The sequence below is a fragment of the Zootermopsis nevadensis genome, unplaced genomic scaffold, assembly GCF_977971745.1.
Source record: "Zootermopsis nevadensis isolate Lab colony 2312 unplaced genomic scaffold, Znev_1.0 Znev_ptg000030l, whole genome shotgun sequence".
NCBI lineage: Eukaryota > Metazoa > Arthropoda > Insecta > Blattodea > Termopsidae > Zootermopsis > Zootermopsis nevadensis.
The window spans coordinates 17,686,162-17,705,155 of record NW_028259162.1 but is presented as its reverse complement, the minus strand read 5'-3'; the positions used below and the strand labels follow the sequence as shown (position 1 = coordinate 17,705,155).

General features: G+C 42.7%; 1 protein-coding gene across 9 annotated transcripts in view; it reads right to left on the bottom strand.

The window, feature by feature from the left end:
* Positions 1-9,303: 9,303 nt before the first annotated feature.
* LOC110833763 (uncharacterized) overlaps positions 9,304-18,994 on the bottom strand; it is a 76,826-nt gene continuing 67,135 nt past the window's right edge. For 7 of the 9 annotated variants that reach the window (XM_087358983.1, XM_087358981.1, XM_087358984.1 and 4 more), the window contains 2 exons: positions 17,708-17,781; positions 9,304-12,445 (listed from right to left, as the gene is read on the bottom strand). In XM_087358983.1, coding sequence (XP_087215109.1) covers positions 12,178-12,445; positions 17,708-17,781 — 342 coding nt within the window. In that variant the 3' untranslated portion in view covers positions 9,304-12,177. Of the gene's footprint in view, positions 12,446-16,897; positions 16,967-17,707; positions 17,782-18,994 lie in introns of all 9 variants that reach the window. The other 2 variants (XM_087358989.1, XR_015537942.1) reach the window with 2 other exon arrangements.

The window sequence follows — 18,994 nt, the reverse complement described above, 5'->3', positions numbered from 1 at the left end:
ACAGGTGAATTCTCAAGTCTTGGGACAGGGGACTTCTCAAGGCTTGGGACAGGTGACTTCTCAAGGCTTGGCACAAGTGACTTCTCAAGCCTTGGGACAAGTGACTTCTCAAGGCTTGGGACAAGTGACTTCTCAAGGCTTGGGACAAATGACTTCTCAATGTTTGGGACAAGTGACTTCTCAAGGCTTGTTACAAGTGACTTCTCAAGGCTTGGGACAGGTTACTTCTCAAGTCTTGAGAAAAGTGACTTCTCAAGGCTTGGGACATGTGACTTCTCAAGGCTTTGGAAAAGTGACTTCTCAAGGCTTGGGACAAGTGACTTCTCAAGACTTGGGACAAGTGACTTCTCAAGGCTTGGGACAAGTGACTTCTCAAGGCTTTGGACAATTCACTTTTCAAGGCTTGGGACAAATGACTTATCAAGGTTTGGGACAAGTGACTTCTCAAGGCTTGGGACAAGTGACTTCTCAAAGCTTGGGACAAGTGACTTCTCAAGGCTTGGGACAATGACTTCTCAGGGCTTGAGTCAAGTGACTTCTCAAGGCTTGGGACAAGTGACTTCTCAAGGCTTGGGACAAGTGACTTCTCAATGCTTGGGACAAGTGACTTCTCAAGGCTTGGGACAAGTGACTTCTCAATTCTTTTGACAGGTGTCTTTTCATGGTTTGAGACAAGTGACTTCTCAAGGCTTGTGACAAGTGACTTCTCAAGGCTTGGGACAAGTGACTTCTCAATTCTTGAGGCAGGTGACTTCTCAAAGCTTGGGACAAGTGACTTCTCGAGGCTTGGGACAATGACTTCTCAGGGCTTGGGACAAGTGACTTCTCACGGCTTGGGACAATTTACTTCTCAAGGCTTGGGACAGGTGACTTATCAAGGCTTGGAACAAGTGACTTCTCAAGGCTTGGGACAAGTGACTTCTCAAGGCTTGAGACATGTGACTTCTCAAGGCTTGGGACAAGTGACTTCTCAAGGCTTGGGACAAATGACTTCTCAAGGTTTGGGACAAGTGACTTCTCAAGGCTTGGTACAAGTGACTTCTCAATGCTTTTGACAAGTGTCTTCTCAAGGTTTGGGACAAGTGACTTCTCAAGGCTTAGGACAAGTGACTTCTCAAGGCTTGGGACATGTGACTTCTCAAGGCTTTGGACAAGTGACTTCTCAAGGCTTGGGTCAAGTGTCTTCTCTAGACTTGGGACAAGTGACTTCTCAAGGCTTGGGACAAGTGATTTCTTAAGGCTTGGGACAAGTGACTTCTCAAGGCTTGGGACAGGTGACTTCTCAAGTCTTGGGACAGGGGACTTCTCAAGGCTTGGGACAGGTGACTTCTCAAGGCTTGGCACAAATGACTTCTCAAGGCTTGGGACAAGTGACTTCTCAAGGCTTGGTACAAGTGACTTCTCAAGGCTTGGGACAGGTGACTTCTCAAGTCTTGGGACAGGTGACTTCTCAAGTCTTGGGACAGGGGACTTCTCAAGGCTTGGGACAGGTGACGTCTCAAGGCTTGGCACAAATGACTTCTCAAGGCTTGGGACAAGTGACTTCTCAAAGCTTGGGACAAGTGACTTCTCAAGCCTTGGGACAAGTGAATTCTCAAGTCTTGGGACAAGTGACTTCTCAAGGCTTTGGACAAATGACTTCTCAAGGTATGGGACAAGTGACTTCTCAAGGCTTGGTACAAGTGACTTCTCAAGGCTTGGGACAGGTGACTTCTCAAGTCTTGGGACAGGGGACTTCTCAAGGCTTGGGACAGGTGACTTCTCAAGGCTTGGCACAAGTGACTTCTCAAGGCTTTAGACAAGTGACTTCTCAAGACTTGGGACAAGTGTCTTCTCAAGGCTTGGGACAAGTGACTTCTCAAGGCTTTGGACAATTCACTTTTCAAGGCTTGTGACAAATGACTTATCAAGGTTTGGGACAAGTGACTTCTCAAGGCTTTGGACAAGTGACTTCTCAAAGCTTGGGACAAGTGACTTCTCAAGGCTTGGGACAATGAGTTCTCAGTGCTTGGGACAAGTGACTTCTCACGTCTTGGGCAAGTGACTTCTCAAGGCTTGGTACAAGTGACTTCTCAATGCTTGGGACAAGTGAATTCTCAAGGCTTGGGACAAGTGACTTCTCAAGGCTTTTTGACAAGTGTCTTCTCAAGGTTTGGGACAAGTGACTTCTCAAGGCTTGGGACAAGTGACTTCTCAAGGCTTGGGACAGGTGACTTCTCAAAGCTTGGGACAATAACTTCTCAGGGCTTGGGACAAGTGACTTCTCACGGCTTGGGACAATTCACTTCTCAATGGTTAAGACAAGTGACTTCTCAAGGCTTGGAACAATTGACTTCTCAAGGCTTGGGACATGTGACTTCTCAAGGCTTTGGACAAGTGACTTCTCAAGGCTTGGGACAAGTGACTTCTCAAGACTTGGGACAAGTGACTTCTCAAGGCTTGGGACAAGTGACTTCTCAAGGCTTCGGACAAGTGACTTCTCAAGGCTTGGGACAAGTGACTTCTCAAGGCTTGGGACAGGTGAATTCTCAAGTCTTGGGACAGGGGACTTCTCAAGGCTTGGGACAGGTGACTTCTCAAGGCTTGGCACAAGTGACTTCTCAAGCCTTGGGACAAGTGACTTCTCAAGGCTTGGGACAAGTGACTTCTCAAGGCTTGGGACAAATGACTTCTCAAGGTTTGGGACAAGTGACTTCTCAAGGCTTGGTACAAGTGACTTCTCAAGGCTTGGGACAGGTTACTTCTCAAGTCTTGGGACAAGTGACTTCTCAAGGCTTGGGAGTTGTGACTTCTCAAGGCTTTGGACAAGTGACTTCTCAAGGCTTGGGACAAGTGACTTTTCAAGACTTTTGACAAGTGACTTCTCAAGGCTTGGGACAAGTGACTTCTCAAGGCTTTGGACAATTCACTTTTCAAGGCTTAGGAAAAATGACTTATCAAGGTTTGGGACAAGTGACTTCTCAAGGCTTGGGACAAGTGACTTGTCAAAGCTTGGGTCAAGTGACTTCTCAAGGCTTGGGACAATGACTTCTCAGGGCTTGAGACAAGTGACTTCTCAAGGCTTGGGACAAGTGACTTCTCAAGGCTTGGGACAAGTGACTTCTCAATGCTTGGGACAAGTGACTTCTCAAGGCTTGGGACAAGTGACATCTCAAGGCTTTTGACAGGTGTCTTTTCAAGGTTTGAGACAAGTGAATTCTCAAGGCTTGGGACAAGTGACTTCTCAAGGCTTGGGACAAGTGACTTCTCAAGGCTTGGGACAGATGACTTCTCAAAGCTTGGGATAAGTGACTTCTCGAGGCTTGGGACAATGACTACTCAGGGCTTGGGACAAGTGACTTCTCACGGCTTGGGACAATTTACTTCTCAAGGCTTGGGACAGGTTACTTCTCAAGTCTTGGGACAAGTGACTTCTCAAGGCTTGGGAGTTGTGACTTCTCAAGGCTTTGGACAAGTGACTTCTCAAGGCTTGGGACAAGTGACTTTTCAAGACTTTTGACAAGTGACTTCTCAAGGCTTGGGACAAGTGACTTCTCAAGGCTTTGGACAATTCACTTTTCAAGGCTTAGGAAAAATGACTTATCAAGGTTTGGGACAAGTGACTTCTCAAGGCTTGGGACAAGTGACTTGTCAAAGCTTGGGTCAAGTGACTTCTCAAGGCTTGGGACAAATGACTTTTCAATGCTTGGGACAAGTGACTTCTCAAAGCTTGTGACAAGTGACTTCTCAAGCCTTGGGACAAGTGACTTCTCAAGGCTTGGGACAAGTGACTTCTCAAGGCTTGGGACAAGTGACTTCTCAAGGCTTGGGACAAGTGTCTTCTCAAGGTTTGGGACAAGTGACTTCTCAAGGCTTGGGACAAGTGACTTCTCAAGGCTTGGGACAAGTGACTTCTCAAGGCTTGGGACAAATTTTTTTCTCAAGGCTTGAGACAAGTGACTTCTCAAGGCTTGGGATATGTGACTTCTCATGGCCTGGGACAAGTGACTTCTCAAGGCTTGGGACAAATGACTTCTCAAGGCTTGGGACAAGTGACTTCTCAGGGTTTGGGACAAGTGACTTCTCAAGGCTTTTGACAGGTGTCTTCTCAAGGCATGGGACAGGTGACTACTCAAGGCTTGGGACAATTGACTTCGTAAGACTTTTGACAAATGACTTCTCAAGGCTTGGGACAAGTGACATCTCAAAGCTTGAGACAAATGACTTCTGAAGGCTTTGGACAATTCACTTCTCAAGGCTTGGGACAAATGACTTATCAAGATTTGGGACAAGTGACTTTTCAAGGTTTGGGACAAGTGACTTCTCAAGGCTTGGGACAAGTGACTTCTCAATGCTTGGGACAAGTGACTTCTTAAGGCTTGGGACAAGTGACTTCTCAAGGCTTGGGACAAGTGACTTCTCAAGGCTTGGGACAAGTGACTTCTCATGGCTTGGGACAAGTGACTTCTCAAGGCTTGGGACAAGTGACTTTTTAAGGCTTGGGACAAGTGGCTTCTCAAGGCTTGGGACAAATGACTTCTCAAGGCTTGGGACAAGTGTCTTCTCAAGTCTTGGGACAAGTGACTTCTCAAGGTTTGGGACAATTGACTTCTCAAGGCTTGGGACATGTGACTTCTCAAGGCTTGGGACAAGTGACTTCTCAAGGCTTGGGACAAGTGACTTCTCAAGGCTTGGGACAAGTGACTTCTGAAGGCTTGGGACCAGAGACGTATCAAGACTGGGGACAAGCGACTTCTCGAGACTTGGGACAAGCGACTTCTCAAGACTCGTCGTGGGGTGATTCGTTCAGGAGACAAACGTCGACTCCGTGATCACCGAGGAACTGTTCCAGCTCCAGCTTCCTGCCGCGATCACCGTCGGCGTACCAGAAAGGCAGCCGCAATGCTTTACCGCCGTGTCTCCTAGTCCGCGCAGTAGTCCTCGGATATGAGGAGGATAACATTCTTGAGGACGGCTCGTGGACGGACCTCCCTTCATGGAAGGGGCCGCGGCGAGAAGATGACGTGTCAACTCGACTCAGGCATGAGTCGAGAGGTTCTCCAGGAGAATTGTGATGCCCTTTAGCGGCGAATGACCCTTTGGTGAGGCGGGGCCGGTCGTCTTGGGAGCGGGCGCGGTGGGATTAGCCACCGGCATTACAGGACGTGCGGGCTTAGCATTGCCGTCCTGCCGCTCATCCCGTCCAACAGCGCCGGACGGCGCTGAGGCGGTGTTCTTCGTAGCCTGGGCTTTGATGATGCGGCCACCACGGACCACGTGGTTCCAGCTAGGGCCCAGGTTCTCCTGTTCCGGAGAAGGCTTAGCTGGCGCCGATTTGGGCGCTGGCAGGCGCGTGGAGACGCCGTCCTTTCGGCTGCGTTCCCCTCTCGCACGCTTTGCAGCGGCCGCCTTCGCTTCCTTCCACTTACTGCAACCTCTGTGGTTGGCAGTGTGGTTGCCCCGGCAACTGCAGCTTGAAGGTGACACACGATCCGGATGGGTGGCCGTCCCCGCAGGCCACGCACCTGGGTGCATAACCGCAGTTTCGGTTCATGTGTCCGAAGCGTTGGAACCGCTTGCACTGCATGGGCCCCTTCGGTGCGACGTAAGTCTCCACCTTGACCCGCAGACCGCAGATCTCGGTTAGAGCACGCACCTTCGCCACATCGTGGCCCCGTACTACCGACACTATAAAGTGCGGCGTGAGGGGACAGTCACCGCCCTGGTCCATGTCCCGCCGCCTCGATCGGAGTTGCATGACACCCTGCACGTCAATGTGCATGGCGGCCAGCTCCTCAAGGATCTCGGCCTCGGGCATGCGCGTTCCCAAATTTTTATTTAACAGGCGCACGAATCGATCCTCGGGGAGGGAGAATATTTGAAAACTCACACCCTCGCCTTCAACGAGGGATCGCAGGACCCTGACAGTGGCCCGGAATCCGTCGGCGGTCACGGGCACCAGAGTCACAAGGTCTCCCTTCATCTGGGCCACGATCCCGCAGGCCGAGTCCGCGCGAATCCTCTATAGGAAGCTGTGTGTTTTCTTCACTCCGGAGACGTACACAGGGGTTTTGTTCCGGCGCTCTACAGGAGCCGGTTTGTCCACTTGGGCGTGAGATGCGGTGTCTGAGGACGTGACGGTCAGAAGCCCGGACAAGTCACCAGAAGCCCCGGGAGACCTGCGCCTCAGTGCCACCTCCGTCGAGGAAGCGCGTCCCGGCTGGAAGCCGGGTCCCTTGGCTATGGGCTTGACCGTCCCGCTCGGCGTTTTCAACGCGGCGGGGTGAGCGTCCAAGTGTGCGACAGCGGCGGAAACCACCGTGGCGCCCTTCTCCCTCCGGGGGACTTGGACACGGGGGAAGGTCCAAGGGACGCCTTCTCGTCTCTCGTTCCTTTATCCTCTTTCGTGGCCCCAACTTTAGTGGGGAGCGGTGCCGAGGAATCCACCCCCAGCGACCGCCCCTTTAACGGTCGCCCGGCCACTATCCCTGTGTACGCCGCGCTAACCTCAGCGTAGCTGAATTGCCGGCCACTGGAAGTGGGTTGTTCGCCCGTGGAAGTTGAGGCAGTGGGTTCGTCGACTTTCGCCGGTGCAGGCAGAGGCTCAGGACTCCGCCCTTAGTTAGATTTTTGATTGGTTGGTTGGTTGGCCGCAACGTCACACGGTAGATCCCGGGTATGGCAGAGATCGGTTGGAGAGTAGTTTGGAAACAATTTCCAAATTTTCGAAAAACAAAAAGTGCTGAAAATGTACAAAAACCACATAAAACAAAACAAATTAAAAATTTTCATATTCAAATTTTTTTCGAAAATTTCGAAAATTTTTCGTTAAATACGTTTTTTATCTCATTTACGTTTTTCATATTTTTGAAATTTTTTCGAAGTTTGATAGTCGCACAACCACACACACGTAACGCTATACACCGCCTCCGGGAGAGACCAGATGCGGAAGGGACTGCGTCAAGCAGAGACTGGGAGCGGCACAGAACAAATTTAAACAATTTCAACTTAAATTTTTTTTTCAAAATTTTGAAAATTTTTGGTTGAATACTTTTTTGCCATTCACTACGTTTTTCAAATTTTTGATACTTTCGAAATATTTTCGAATTTTGATAGTCGTACAACCACACACACGGGCGGTCAGTTACCGTCTCCGGCAGAGATCGGTTGCGGAAGAGACTGGGTCAGGCATGGCCTGGTAGAGGCAGAGAACGGGCACATCAGCGACGGTCTGGTATAGACCGGCCTCGTCAGAGACCGGACACTGCAGACACCGTGTCCGGCAGAGGCCGGGTGCGGAAGAGACCGGCACAAGCAGAGACGGAGAGGCATGTCTCTGATGTACACGGTCCCCGTGCAAATAGAGACATGGTCCGGTATAGAACTGGCTCGTTAGAGACGTGACACGGCAGAGATCGGTTGGAGAGTAGTTCGGACAAAATTTTCGAAAAATCAAAAAATGTTGGAAAATGTCCAAAAAGAGTACAAAACAAAACAAATTTCAAAAATTGTTTCAAAAATTTTAAAAAAAATTCCTTTTTTTTGACATTCACGTTTTTCAAATTTTTAAAAAATTTCGAAATTTAATAGTGGTACAACCACACACAGTAACGGCAGAGATCGGGTGTGGAAGAGGCTGGGTCAAGCATGGACTGGGAGAGGCACAGAACGGGCACATCAGTCATGGTCAGGTATAGACCGGCCTCGTCAGAGACCGGACACGGCAGACACCGTGTCCGGCAGAGGCCGTGTGCGGAAGAAAACGGCGCAGGCAGAGACGGAGAGGCATGTCTTGATGTGCACGGTCTCCGTGCTCATCAGAGACATGGTCCGGTATAGAACTGGCTCATCAGAGACGTGACACGGCAGAGACCGTGTTTGGCAGAGATCAGTTGGAGAGTAGTTGGATAAAATTTCAACATTTTTGAAAAATCAAAAAATGTCCAAAGAGCGCACAAAAGAAATTTCAACTTCAAAAAAAATTTAAATTTTTTTTAAAAAAATTCGGTTAATACCTTTTTTTGGACATTTACGTATTTCAATTTTTTTTAAAAAAATCTAATTTTGATAGCCGCACCACACACGGACGGCCAGACACCGTCTCCGACAGAGATCCGGTGCGGAAAATTCTGGGTCAGGCATAAACTGGTTGAGGCAGAGAACGGGCACATCAGCGACGGTCTGGTATACACTGGCAGAGGCCGGGTGCGGAAGAGAACGACACAGGCAGAGACGGAGAGGCATGTTTCTGATGTGCATGTTCCAAATTTTGATAAATTTTCGAAATTTATTATTCCTTCCACTAGACAACCATACAACACTGTTACCATTTCCAGCAATGTGTTTCGTGTGCAGGTACCTGCTATCTACCAATGTACGATATTTCACAGTCGCGCAGGATTCCGCTCTTAGCTTTTTGGTTGGTAGGTTGGTTGTCTCTAGCTGCAGTACCCTGAAGATGAAGGCGAAGATGGTTCTGAAACGTTGTTTTCCCCTTTTAACCACGTGGCATGGGTGGTAGCCTGATAAGAATTCATTAAAGTTTGGTCTGGATTCCAAATTTTGAGTTGCAGAAAGAGGTAGTGACAAGGGTAAAGTCAACCTTCATTTTTCGAGTTCCCTATAAGAAATTTGGAAGTGCCACTGAAGCCATGGGACAGCAACGTTGAGGTACGAAGGATCCAAAATTGGGAAGACAGAATTTTAATAAATATAATGGGACTCAATTTCTAAAACATCCATAAACCTGAAAGAAACGAACAGTTGTATACCAAAATCACTTAAAACAAAATTAGAAGAAAAACAACTGAAATGGTTAGGACGTTGTTCGAATGGCAGATGAAAGAAAGACGAAACAATTTTTGGAAGCTAGAGTTGAGGGTACCAGAACAAGAGGAAGACCTAGAAGAGCTACTTCGATACTATTAGAGAAACAGGACAGGCAAAATTGAAAAGTATAACACAGATAAAATTCTTAGCAAGGGGTAAGAAGGAATGGAGGAGATGGACCGAGCAATCAACCCTGACGCTATAAAGGCAAAAAGGGAGATGAGAAAGAAGAAGTATACCTGATATAGCAATTGTGGTGCTCATGTACTTAGTATTTAGCATGAAGAGGAGGCTAGTCGAGAAGATGGAGATTACAGAAATGTCATAAATGTGACATGAAAAAGGAAAGCCAACTGAATGGAAAACTTGAGAGCCCCTTTTGCAATCTCAATCAGAATGTGGACTGACTGGGACATCATATAATGATTGACTCTGGAGTTAATTAGAATAGCAATGGTTTGTTTTATTTTTAAATGAATGACTTGACCATTAAAATCGTTCATACTATGCAGATGCTATTTTATTCTTCACCGAAACATAGGATTTCACTGGTTTTTACAAATGCATGTATTAATGGAAGTATATAACAGTATTTTAACTGACCAAACACAATAATATGTTTATTTATTACTAAAATAAATTAAAGCCAAAAGAGATGCACCATTCACAATAATACTATAGGGACAACATTTCTTAATCTATTTCGTCCATGTTTAGTAGGTAGCTCACAGAAACAATTTCTATTCGAATTTTCCCCAATTCATTTTTCACACAGTGTTTCAAGGAAATAAGAAAAAATTGAGGCAAAAAGTGAAAAATTACATTGCCCATTTTACAAAGAAAGAAGACCAAACTAAATTAAGGAAAAATGCTAAAAGAAAATCAGTTTAATTTATTGTTTGTGTTAAGAGCCAGTTACTTTAAAAGAAAAAGTAAATTAAATACTGCATTTGCGTGATATTATTACAAATAAAACATAATTGTGCCTCTCACCACAAGCAACCTGCTTCATTGTCTCATTACAAGAGGCAAATCATCAATAAATGCCGAAGCAACACCGCAGGAGCACAAACGTACTGCATCATAAAAGTCCTGAAGTAGTAAAACCATTTCATGGCAGAAACAGATGAATAGTGTACTCATTTATAATATATTTCAATTTCCTTCATAATCACATTAAAATTTGGATTTAAATTAAAAGTTTCCACCATCAGCAATTCCCGTTAATAGGTAAACAATCTGTTCAGTGCCATTTTCATAAGTGTGCTCACTGCATATAATTATTATATTTATCATCATACTTTTAATGACAGTTCAAATCTCAAATTCTGAAGAGAGAATCTCGTAAATTTTCAGAATCAGCTGAATTCTCTAAGAATCTGTAAGACATGTATTACAGGAATTTAAATCCCTTATTCCCACACCATAAAGATTAATTTCATCCCGGCTACATCACACACTTTAAATTTAAAACTTTTTATGACACGCGCAGAGCTGATTACTTGACACCTACACAACATACTTTAGTAATGTCCTAATTTTTAGACCTCAAACATGTCTGGCCAGATACAATGTATTTTAATTCCACTGGTTTCTTCACTAAAAACCCACTTATTCACCAACTAAAAACTAAATGCTCCTCCTTCCTATTTTCAATCTCTTGAGCTTTAAACGTTGCCGAACAATTCCCGTATACAAGTATATTCAAAAAGAATGAACACTAAATCAATATTGATAAGTAGGATTTGAGGTTTTCACGGCTGTGAGTCGGAAGATGGCTGTCCTGTGGGTTGTTGCGCAGTGTAGTCTGGTAGAAGTTTACCAACGTTTCATCGCCCTGATGATGGAGGCAGCAAGGACCTCTGAAACATCAGTAAACTTGAATATTTCTGTCTTCTGGGTTGTTGCGCTGTGTAGTCTGGTCGATGTTTACCAACGTTTCAGAGGTCATACTGCCTCCGTCATCAGGGCGATGAAACGTTGGTAAACTTCTACCAGACTACACAGCGCAACAACCCAGAAGACAGAAATCTTCATACTCGCCGCTGTGAAAACCTCAAATCTTACATCGGTAAATTTCTATCAGACTACACAGTGCAATAACCCAGAAGACAGCCATCATCAATGTTGATAATGTCAGTGACTAAAAGAACATGTAAATTCAGCTACCAGTGAAATATAAAAAAGAAATTTAAGAAAACAAATGTAGCTTTTGCGGTGAATTCTTCTCAGGCTACCAGCTGGTAGCATAAGTAGAATTCATTATACTTGGTCACCATGAAAACATCAGATCATACAAATGCAGCTTTTGTTTATGGAAGCACAGAGCACCAAACTCATGCCATACTGTGGAGCAGCCATTATTTAGGGGTGAAAATTTTGTGTGTAAATACAGTAGCTTTGGTTCAGTGAGCTTGGACCATTAATTCTTTAAATTTTGCAGTTCCCTTTCTGCAAGTTGCCAACAGAACTTAAAAATCACCTACATTAGCGCATTTAGTATTTCCAGCACCCGAGTATTACCACGTATCTATCTTCCCATCTCCTCCACACTATAAAATACCACATATATACAAATATGTTTCCCACTCTGCTCGTTCACATTTCTGTACAAAGAACAATAAATATACACATCGCAGGGTTGTATGCCTCTTCCTGATTAATTTTATAACAACAAATAACAGTCATAATATACTACATTTATGTATTTATGCTTCATATAATTCCTAGCATATTTACCAATTAATAGTATATTTTGCAAGATGTATGTAATTACAGAAAGTCTAATTTTAAATAATGTAAAATCATTGTACAACTGCAGAGTTCATTTTGGACAGAAATTATTAGAAGTTTTTTTGACTGTTGTGCCTGCACCAGATTGCTATAGGCCGATGAGATACTGGTCAGTGTTGAGTCGCAAATGATTGCAATAATAAAAGAAATTAGATACTTTTACTAATATGTTTTGGGTTTTTATATCACTGTAACTACCTACACTGAAGATCTGGAATAATTTCCACTGAAAACTTATTTACAATAGGAAATCGTAACCAGAATGACCTTGGGTCTTTAAGATATATTACTATTATAATTGGACATGTTTACATTAACAATAATTTCATGCTTTAAAACAATAATTTAATAAAAATGTACAATGGAATGTGTGAAAATAAAGAGAAAAATTTATGAGGTACACAGTATGCTATTCAGCAATTAATATGCCAGCTACCCATTTTAATTTTAAATACATGTCAATTTCAGATATGAATGTGTGGGAAAGAAGGATCTTCGATATCCTAGAGCAGGCAACTGGACCACCATCAATATTCAAAATATCACAACATACAACATACAAATCTACAAATTCTGTCAGGTTTTGGTTGCTATGCTGTTACTTCCTATGTGACTTCGTCTTGGTAATGTTGAGGATGTGGTAATAGCACTATACTTCCTTGTAGGGATGCCCGATTGCTCGGATCTAGATGTCACTGCAGCAACAAGTTCTGAGGCAGCCAAGCTATTTCGCTGCTTCCAGACCCCTTTCCCTGGGAATTTTGAAGTTGTCATTACTGGTTGTCGTCCTACCTCCGGCTTTCCCAGTGATGGCTGTCTCCTCTGGACCCATGTATCAGTCAAACTGCACAAGATTAAGTAATGAAATATTATGGCAGCATAGAAACACTACTGAATATTAAAGACGAACGGGCATTAGAACGGCGCATTTTACGATTTACATCCTCTCACAGTGTAGTCTGCGGATCCCACAAAGTGTGACACTGCTTTCAAGATCTGTGAAGTCCGGAGTGTTCAGTAAGCCAGAAGAAAAACAACAAAAGGAAGTTGTAGAAGGTAAAACATAATTGGAAATAGCCAGAAAGTGCATATGCCAGTTTAATGCTGAGGGCAATATTACTGTAATGCACAACAAAGTTGAAAATAACTAAACAGGGTCAGAACTCATGAAAAAAATAAATGTCAACTATTATGTTCTATGTCTGTATTTACATTGTTATAGTATTAAAATGTATCTTTTAAATGGCTTGCTAAGGTTTTGTTATAAGGAAACCCACACGATTCTTTTGGTTGCATCATTTTCAGTTGTCCAAATCTACATTTATTTTAAGGTGGTCCATTCAAAGATGTAATTTCATCAGTCAAATCTGAAGTATGATAAACTTTTTTCCATTTTGAATATCAAACTGTTTGTGCACTACAGTGAAATAGACTGGTAGGTACCTGTGTGTCATTTACTTTATATTATGATCCTTTTACCACAAACTCATAGATAGTGACATCAAAGTTACATGATTTGAGTTCTAATTATTGCCTCAAAAATAAAACATATGCAATAATTTGGTAACTAAACTAATTATATTAACTTTTAGACTTTTATTAACTGTTCTCGTGATAAATGAAATATAACATGGCTTGTGGAAAGATCTACAAACTTACGCATTTAAACTGACAGAATATTCAACAATAATTAAGACTGTCAACTGTATCTGAACAGAATATGCCTTGTGATTAAATTTATCAATAAGTATATACTAATTCAACAGCAGATGTAACTCTCTCTGTAAGCATTTAAATATGATAAAATAAAATTTAAAAAACAATGTTCTGCAAAGGAAAAGGAGAATAAGGCAGTAAATTCTTCTATTAACTTGATATTAACCAAGACTCAACTAAAAATATTTTAATTATATATGTTATTCACTAAGTACTTACACCAAAAGTCTGATCGAAGCAGCGTAAAGAGAATAAGATATTTATCGCAGTTCATTTAATACTGGGTTAATAACAATCAAATTGGACATGCACACAATACATTCATCGCCATGTACTGATACTTCTACAAAACTGCCAAAACAAAATTTTTTGCCCGGTGTTCAACCTTCCTACTGTCTAAGGCCACATGATGCCTCAATTACAAGTTTCAGGATGATCTGGATGTTTATTTACTGACACTGTATCAACTGAAGATGTTATGTAGTAACAATGAAAGTAGTGATTTTATGTACATTGATTCAGAAAGGCACGGAGTGACACGAGATATTGTTCCAGTACTTGTATGGTCCGCCTGAAGAAAGCCATGCAACAACGATGGTGGCAGAGAAGAATGCATTTGTCAGAATATAACAGAGATGATGGCAAGAATAACAAAGACAATACTAGTTGGTGACAATGACAATGTAATTTCATTTTAAATTTAAAAGTTCTACAAACACCACAGGGCTGAAACTTCTAAGCTTCAAATTATGTTTCAACATTTTATGGCAATATTAACTGTCTCATGAAGAACATCCTTTTACATTTCACGGATAATCTGTTTAAAAACAAGGTTAATGAGATTTGTACAAAGACTGAGAGGGGTAACACCTGTGGCTGATATAATAACTTACAAAATAATTTTATTTTATTGCCACATGGATTTTGCTTCAGGTATAATGTGCTCCTGCATTCCAAATTTCTCAAACTGGTGATGTGTTAACCATCATGGTTCCCCCTCTACTTAATTTATTATTTCGTTTACTGCTACCAGCTAATACTTCCTGAATTGTGTTACCACATAACATAGACAGTCACAGCCACTCTAGTGTCATTCTTAAATCCCTGATGAGGCTGAGAAAGCATGAATTAATACTTCTCCTGCTCATTCTCGACACTAGATGGAGGTGAGTGGTCAGCATTACTCCCCAGCTGGGCTTTACCCCCAGGAAAGGACGCTGGTACCCATTGGATAAGATGCTGGGAGAGCCCCAGAGCAAGTCTGGACGCAGAGGCTAGAGGAAATACCCTCTGCCCCCATTGGGGATCAAACCCATCATCCAGCCCTTAGCTAGTCACTGTACTGACTGAGCTATCCCGGCTCATATCTCCATCCAGCACAGGTATATTTTCATCGTGGCATTCATTCACTTCATAATATTGTGCATTCCAGTAGCAAGTACTTGGAATTGGATGGTGCGAGTCAATTTCTACATCAATGAGTGATGTATTCAGTGATTGCCCTGCTCAGATTCCACTCATTGCTTCCTCAGGGTGAGTATGTGTCCCACTTCTCAAACTGCTACTGTCAATAGTGTCAATAAACTCTTATCCCATTTAGTCCAGAACACATTGCTTAATTTAAAACAGTATATTCGTCATGATTCCGAAGTTTCAGGAACTTCTTCAGTGGCAATTTTCCTGAATTTTTTCATGTTTCAGCAGCTGAAAGAAGTAGGCCAATCTGGATGGCTAACTAAATTTTAATTCATAATCATATAACGAAAAGAGCATACTTCCTCCAATAATTTGGCCAAGTAATCAAATATAACAGTATCATGTGACAGACATTCTAAAAACCTCGCAATTTAGTGAACGTGCATGTTTTTTGAGCCTACTTCTTATTTACATATACATACATGTTCATGCTCATCAAGGGACATAACAAATATACACTTCTCTACGATGACCTTTCTCCACTTTAAGTAAAACACTGACAGTTTCTCATATGTAACTGCAGGTTAATTACATCCCACATAACATTGATAGGTGCTGATAAATCTGACAGTTCATAGTGCGAGTATTTTGTTCAATACTAGGAGACATGTAGGCCAATACACCAATCTTAGCGAATGAAGCACCTTCTGGTTTTAGTTGCACATATCTTGCATAAAGATGCAAGACTCTGATGGACCATCAGTGTTCCTTATGGCAATAAAAGATATTTAATACAAACATGCCACATTCCTCTCCTATATTATGGGAGGTAAAAATGATATAATAAATATGACAAGGATAAAAGAAAACAACACATTCTATGCATCTCATTCCACCTATGCCCAGTATTAACCATGCCACTTTCAAAGCAATAACGTCTTCACGGACAATGAGCTCTGTGTGAACCGAGTTAATGTTCAATGTTTCACACACTGTCTGTTAATTTGATGAGTGACATGATTATCTAATGTACTGAATGTGCCCTCTTAGGGCAAGGACACCAGGCTTCAAGACTCAACTGTAGGTATAAATACTGCACAATGGGTAGCTGCGTTACTCATCACATTAACTCTGATGATGGAAATAGGGACAGTCTCCCAAGAGTTTGGAAAAACGTAACTTCTCTGTCTTCAGGACTGAAGATGGAGACAGTACGTTTCTCTGAAACACTGTTATCTACGTACAAGTCCACACAACACCACAACCCAGAAGAACAGCAAACACATAGTCATTTTAATATTTTAACACATTCCATTCTACAGTAAAAATATTCCTGTTGGTCAAAACATATCTAGACTGAAGGGTAGTGTAATTTCCAGCCATGTCTGAATATGTTAAAATGGGAGTATGAAAAATAAGTAAAGTATTTTTGATATGCGACTTTATCAAAGGTTTCATTTTATTTTATCAAATTTGATATTTACTTCCTACACATATTTTTCTTATGAATACGTTAGGTCCTTGGGTTATTCAACGACCGTTTGAATTATACATGTTATTTGATCATAGTGAACAGCGAGTAGACAAAGCACTGGAGGACGGCAGTGATGATGGCCTATTTCACGATACTATACCAGCAACTGCCTACTAAGACTAGCAAAAAAAAAGTTATAAACCAGTAATTTAGTCAAGATTCAAACTCAGTCCCTCTTATATACATGTATACTGTGCTACTGCTCAGTTTCTTCTCCATTTTCATGCGCCTCTTGCGAAATTAGTAAATTTTTCAGTCACTAACTCTCAGAGAAAATGTGTGTAATACGAGATGAAAATATTTGTTGTGGGACGGATATCTGCGCATACTTTAAGGTTAATGTACAACTGACTTGTACACGCACAGCTAACAAGTAGCATTTCAGTACCTCAGGTAATGATTTAAGGTAACGCCCCAGACTCTCCTCTTGAGCCCTACTTCCAACTGGAAGTAATATCTACGGTCACCATCCACACATCATTTAGGCAAAAGATGGAATGAGAGGCACATTATGAATGACTACGCTGCACATAGGAAGCAATAATGGAGTAAGTGTAAGCAACAGAGCATGTTTACAGCTAACAAAATCATCACACCAAAACCAAGGTCCACTTGGGACACACACTCTACCTTCCCTATCCTGAAGCTGCAGCATCCAGCCAGACATGTAAAAGTAACAGTTACTGTTGCTGAGTCAGCCTGAAATAAATAAATCAATACAGCCTGTGGGAAGAAGGTCACATGTTTGTTAATAACATAACGTAACTCTGACTCAAGGGACTGAGATAATCCTTTAAGCAGTCCGTAAATCCAGATAGCATCCTATCGTAACATGAACATAAGCAGGTCTTCATTGGTTGCTAGATTTCAGTCAAAAAAAAAAAGTAAAGCTGTCCCACTACACCATGTAGGCGCTTGTGGGGGGAAAAGGTACAGCTCCTAGTCATTCTTAACCTTGGCATTAGATGGGGGTGAGTGGTCAGCATCACATCCCAGCCACGCTTTACCCCCTGGAAAGGTCCGCAGTACCCACTGCACAGAAGGCTGGGTGGGTGCCAGAGCCAGTCTGGATACAGAGGATAGAAGAAAATCCTGTCCGTCAGGGATCAAACCCTGGTCCTACAGTCTGTAGTCAGTCACTATACTGACTCAGCTGCCCAGCTCGATAGATTTCTGCAACTTCCTAATATCTAACTTCTTGAAAATCTGTTCAACAGTTCTTGAGTTGTTCCATATGGAAAGACAGACATCCACATTTTTGAAACTTCACCACTGAGTATAAAGAACAAACCAGTGGCGTAACAGGGCACTACAATGTTCTGTCATTGCTGGTCTAGTCTTCAATAAAGGTATTTAATTTTCCACAATTAACTTGCCATCTTTATCAACTGATGTAAACTTAATAGCTGAGTTTCATAAAAGAACCAAAGACTTGCTTACCTCACAAGGGGTCCCATGTTGCCTTCTGATGGCAGTGACTGAAGGAGAGATGGTCCTGCTGACACTGGTCGAACCTGCGACAAATTAATGATATGAAGAGGGATTTGTGTTACATAATTGCAGACACATATGAACTAGCCTTTCTACTGTCTGAGGAGAATTTAGTTGACCTTGAAACTGTGACATCATGCAGAGTGCTGTCCTATAACACTGCCCCCTTACTAAAAATGTTCTTACTGCTGGAGCAATCATCATACGTAGGGCAGTCAAAAATTTCCCGGAATAGTGGTATAGCACTGAAATGGTAAAATATATGGCAACGCTTACCTAATCACAATCAAAGTAGGACCCTTGTGCGCACACACACACACACACTTGCTCCATCAATCCTGCCATTGTTGGAAGCACCGGCAGAAGGCTTTGTTTGGTATCTTCCGGAGTTCGGCGGTCACATTCGACACCTCGCTGGTTGTGCAGCAATTCCTCGCCGAGAAAAGCATTCCCTTCATCACCCAACCATCATACTCTCCGGATCTCGCTCCGAGTGACTTCTGGCTGTTCCCTACTCTGAAAATGGACCTCAAGGGGACGCGTTTCGCAACCATGGAGAACATCAAATCGAATGTGACGGCCGAACTCCAGAAGATTCCAAACGAAGCCTTCCGCCGGTGCATCCAACAATGGCAGAATTGATGGAGCAAGTGTGTGTGTGTGCGCGCAAGGGTCCTACTTTGAATGTGATTAGGTAAGCGTTGCCATATATCCTACCATTACAGTGCTATACCACAATTCCAGGAACTTTTTGACTGTCTCTCGTAATTTATACTATTTATTGGTGTTTTATCAGCTACCCAAATAACGTAGTAAATTATATATAAACTATGAATTAATAAGAATACAAGTACAAATGAAAGAGCAGAGAGCTAGAAAATTGAGAACAGAGTCTGCTGGGGTTCCTATGCTGTGTATTAGAACAGCTGTGCACATACAAAGATGGGTACTTTTGTTTGATGGTTGAATCAATTTTCTATTTGGAGAGTGGTGGTTGGTTTTGAGAGGATCTGCAGATGGTGATATTTTTTTGGTACCTTGCTGTCAGTATGGTGGTGGTAGAGGAGAAGATCTGTTCTATTGATCGTGATTGTGGATGGGGGATGCTGCAGGTATAATTGGTCTTTTTTCAAATATCTTTCTTACAGTCAATTCCATTACACTGTATTGAGTCAGTTCAGTGGAAATGATGGTTAAAACTTGTAGATCCTAAGTAAAATGGCTGAAAATCATCAG